Source organism: Bison bison, unplaced genomic scaffold, assembly GCF_000754665.1.
Source record: "Bison bison bison isolate TAMUID 2011002044 unplaced genomic scaffold, Bison_UMD1.0 scf7180017864221, whole genome shotgun sequence".
NCBI classification, from domain to species: Eukaryota; Metazoa; Chordata; class Mammalia; order Artiodactyla; family Bovidae; genus Bison; species Bison bison.
This window is the reverse complement of record NW_011494793.1, coordinates 1,991,364-1,995,841: the sequence shown is the minus strand read 5'-3', so window position 1 is coordinate 1,995,841 and position 4,478 is coordinate 1,991,364. Positions and strand designations below refer to the sequence as shown.

General features: G+C 56.5%; 1 protein-coding gene across 5 annotated transcripts in view; it reads right to left on the bottom strand.

Annotated features, from left to right (window-relative positions):
- Nucleotides 1-1,341: 1,341 nt before the first annotated feature.
- ARRDC2 (arrestin domain containing 2) overlaps nucleotides 1,342-4,478 on the bottom strand; it is an 8,795-nt gene continuing 5,658 nt past the window's right edge. For 3 of the 5 annotated variants that reach the window (XM_010845655.1, XM_010845654.1, XM_010845656.1), the window contains 5 exons: nucleotides 4,341-4,402; nucleotides 3,996-4,252; nucleotides 3,468-3,630; nucleotides 3,032-3,189; nucleotides 1,342-2,513 (listed from right to left, as the gene is read on the bottom strand). In XM_010845655.1, the coding sequence (XP_010843957.1) occupies nucleotides 2,460-2,513; nucleotides 3,032-3,189; nucleotides 3,468-3,630; nucleotides 3,996-4,252; nucleotides 4,341-4,402 (694 nt within the window). In that variant the 3' untranslated portion in view covers nucleotides 1,342-2,459. Of the gene's footprint in view, nucleotides 2,514-3,031; nucleotides 3,190-3,467; nucleotides 3,631-3,995; nucleotides 4,253-4,340; nucleotides 4,465-4,478 lie in introns of all 5 variants that reach the window. The other 2 variants (XM_010845658.1, XM_010845657.1) reach the window with 1 other exon arrangement.

Here is a 4,478-nt window from a genome sequence, read left to right as displayed (position 1 = left end):
CCTAGTGTCCTGCTCCAGGGTCTCCCCAGCCCTCAATCCTGCCCCTCAGCCCCACCCGCGGCCACTCTGGGCTGCTAGTTAATTTTCACTGCTTTCGGAAGACTGGTGGGCAGAAAGTCAAGGCTGTAGCGGGTGGTCTAATTGGGCCCCACCCAAGGGGGCGGGGCCTCTGGTCTGGGGAGGAGCCTGAGTTGCATGGGATTCCAGCGTTCCGGGGCGATTTCGAGTGGCAGCTCCAACCCTATGTGACCCTGGGCAAGCTACCTCATTCTGTTGGACTTACTTTCCACACCTGCAGCTCCAGAAAAGCGACAACCTCCAGGCCACTAGAGCTGCCCTAGAGCTCTGTGGGTACTCAGACGAACCCCATACAAGCACAACCACAGTCACTTGAGTCCCAGTTATCAGGGGGTGGAAATGACCCAAATGTCCATCAACAGAGGCTGAGTGGATAATAAAACGTGGTGCATCTACACAATGGAATATCATTTGGCCATCAAAAGGACCGAAGCATGGATTCCTGCTGCAACAAAAGTGGCTGAACTCCATGCTGAGTGAAAGAAGCCAGACACAAAAGGCCACATATTCAATGAGCTCATCTACATGAAATGTCCAGAACAGGCAAATTCGGAGACCAAAGGAAGCAGATGAGTGGTTGCCTGGGGCTAAGGGAGGAGGAATGGGGAGTGACGGCTCGTGGGGACAGGGTCTCCTTTGGGGGAGTGGGGAGTGACGGCTCATGGGGACAGGGTCTCCTTTGGGGCTGATGAGCATAATTGGGAATTACAGGTGATGGTGGCACAATATTGGAAAGGTCCTAAATGCTAAGCACACTTACAAATGGCAAATGAATTGAATCTCAGTAAAAGTGGGTTCAATCCCTGGGTCAGGAAGATCCCTTGGAGAAGGAAATGGCAACCCACTCCAGTATGCTTGCCTGGGAAATCCCATGGACAGAGAGGAGCCTGGCAGGCTACAGTCCATGGGGTTGCAAAGAGTCAGACAAGACTGAGTGACTAAACAATGACAACAAAAGCAGAAACAGCCCAGACTCCGCAGACAGGCAGGATCCTCCTGCCTCTGGCCTCCCTCCCACCTGCTCGGCTCCACTCTGAGGAGACAGATGAGGCCTCCGCCAGCTCTGCTCCCAGCCTTGCAACCACACTAAGGGAGAGATGTGGTGTCAGTCTCCCTCTGTCCTTGAATCTCAGCTTCACCTTCTGGTCAATGGGCCCCTCAACCCTCCTTAGCCTGGAATTTCATCTGATCCAGACCCAAGATGGTGGTCAAGGCCACTCAACTTTCTCAGCACCTGGGGGCGATAAACCAGTAAGCCCAAGCTCTTCCTCTGTGACTTTTATTTTTTAAAAAATGTACAAAAGAGAACAATTTAAGGCTTATCCGAAATGTGGAGTCCCAGGCAGGGGCCCTGCCTCGGCCGGGTCTCTGCACTTGGAGGCTTGTCCAGCTGCCCATCATGTTGTGTCCCTCTGGGACACAGGGGGTGTTCAGAAGCATACTGTGGCCCTACTCTGTCACCCCAGGCTGACTTCTGTCCCCACAGCCTGGGTTAATGCTCTGCTGTCCCTGTCTTGAAATTCTTAATTCTTGAACAAGTGGCCCCACGGCTTCATTCTGCAAGTTATGTAGCCGGTCTTGTCTGTCTGCCTTTGAACCTGTGTTTTTCAGGCCATGCAGTACCCAGGCAGTGCTCATGTGCTGGAGTGTGTGGAGGCACCCAGGCGCTCCAGCCTGGGATAGGAGTCTCTGGTTTTCAAAGGTTTTAAGGCTGGAGTCGCTGCACCTGCCACCCTTCAGCCCCACATGGCCCTGATGACCTGCTTTCCTGAATGCCTCGTTCCTGGGCCCTCTCGCCTCCCGGACCTTGCACTATGGCCTCGACTGAGCCCATATGCCAAAGATGCTCTCTGAGCCCCACTCCAAAGATGAAGGGGACGGTCTCCAAACATCAGTCAGCTCTGACCTTCTTCGACTTTTCCTCTTGCTTGCCTGCCTACCAAGCTCTTGTTCATACACCAAAGCCTTAGCTAAAATGCCCTTTCCCCAGGAAGCCTTCTCCACTCCGTCTTTGGACTCTCCCAGCTCGGGGTCCTTTCCTCTGGTCCTGTGGGTCTGGAAGTATTTATGTCTGGTTCTGTCGCTCCCAGTCTGGAGGCTTCTGAGGGAACACAGGCTGACGCAGACAGGTTGAATGGTTTCTCAGATCCTACTGTGGGTATCTGGTACCTTATGAGGACCAGTCCAGATGTGTCAAGACTCCAGACTGGCTCTTCCTCTGTGTGATGTTGGAACGGCCCTGTTTTGTTCTGAGACTCAGTTTCCCCAACTTCAGTGTAGTCAGCCCGGAGTCTGTTCTTCATCTAGCCGCTCCTTGCTCATGTCCGTGGTGGCTGGAAGCATGTGTAAACACCGTATCCTTTGAAGTTTCCACTCGACACTCAGCAGGTCATGCAGCGTGGCCTCCGGGCCTCCGATGGTGGGTTTGGATCCTCCTGCCAGAAATGATCCCGTCAAGTCTCAGGAGGCCCTGGAGGCTCAGAAACGCCCCCACCCCATCCCCCTGGATCTCCACTCCCACCCTAGGTTAGGGAGCAACACTTAGGAACAGACTGAGATGCAAAGTGGATTCAGGCCCTGAACAGGACGTAGAAGAAGAAATTTAGTTTTGACTGCATCGGGTCTTAATCGCTGCACACAGGCTTCTCTCTAGTGGTGATGGTGCAGGCTTCAGAGCGTGTGGGCTCTGTAGTTTACAGCACTCGGGCTCTCAAGTTGAGGCTCGAGGACTTAGTAGTTGGGGCGCATGGGCTTGACTGCCTCATAGTATGTGGGATCCTACTGGCCCGACCAGGGATCGAACCCTGTCTTGGAAGGTGGATTCCTCCCTGGACCACCAGGGAAGCCCCTAGGAGTTCTACCATTACTGAAGATTCACCTGTGGTTCCTTCCCCTCCTCTTGGCTCCCAGGGCCTTGGAGAGGCACAGGGGCTTATTGAATCCCCAAGCTCACCTCGGAGTACAGGGGCGGTGGGCGGTAGCGGAACTCCTGGATGTAGGCAAAGAAGGGGCCTTCCATGCTCATGTCAGAGTCCTGTAGTAGTGGCAAGAGGCTCTGCTCCATGGCTGCCACCTCCTCGTCAGGCACCACCTCGGAGTACTCGGGAGGGGCTGGAATTGAGAGACAGGGTGGGTGAGGCTGGTAGAGGAGGATGGGAGCCCCAGCATCGGGGGCAATGGCCAGGTGGAGCTGGCGTGTGCCAGTTCTGGGGCTACTGGGCTGTGTGCCCCTGGATTGGGATTCCTGGGGGGGACTCAGGTTGCCAACATGATCGTTCCAGAGCACTTCTACAGATGGGGGCAGCAAGCGAAGCTGGAAGGGAAGAGAGTCAGCCAGGCCCTCGCCTCTCTCCCACCCATGCCCACCCACAGCAGGAGGGAAAGTTCACCTTCAGGCCGCTCTGGCAGGATCCCCAGCCCCCAGTCCATCAGGAAGCTGGCATGGCTGCCCACACTGGATGAGCGGCTGCCGAAAGGGTGCAGGGGGATGGTGCCGATGACCAGTGGGAGCTCCAAGAGCAGCTTGGATGAGCCCGGGATGTCCACGCAGACCTGGAGGGAAGTACCGCAATTCAGAAGACCAGTCACGCGGGCAGCCTTGGCCACGTGCTCCTCCGTACAGGAGGAGGCCCAGAGGTCCCGGCTCTAGCCTCAAGGAGGGAAGGGGACCCCAGGCTGGTTGTTGTTGCTGTTCGGTAACTAAGTTGTGTCCAACTCCATGACCCCATGGACTGTAGCAGGCCAGGCTTCCCAGTCCTTCACCATCTCCCTGAGTTTGCTCAAGCTCATGTCCATTGAGTCAGTGATGTCATCCAACCATCTCATCCTCTGTCTCCCTCTTTTCCTCCTGCCCTCCATCTTTCCCAGCATCAGGGACACAGCAAATGCAACCACCCCGGCCTCTGAGGATACTCTACCTTGAGGGCATAGTCCACGTGCAGCACACGACAGTGCAGGATAGAAGGACCCACGGGAGGGATCCGCAGAGCCCGGCCCTGCCACAGCGCCCGCCGCCCGGGGCCCACAGGCTCCCCCGAGAGGCTAGCCACCACGGCTCGCTTCTGTTTTCGGGCACCTCGCGCCATGAAGGTCTGGGTCTGGACCACGGCTGCCCGAGGCAGCACGGGGCGCGTGGAGCCGTTGTCGATCTCAGCGAAGACAGGGATCACTTCACCTGTTAGGTGGAACCGCAGGGCCTCAGTTTCCCCACCTGCAACCCTGACACTGGCCTTCTTCCCAATCCAGGCCCTCCCACCTGTTACCTGGTGTGTAGCCCTTGCGGTCGATCTTGGCTGAGAGGGAGACAAGGCCACGGTTACTGTACCAGGATCGGGCGATCTTTTCCCGAGCTCCGGCTTGAGGGGCCAGCAGAGCCGGTGTGTTGCTGTCCACAGGCTCAA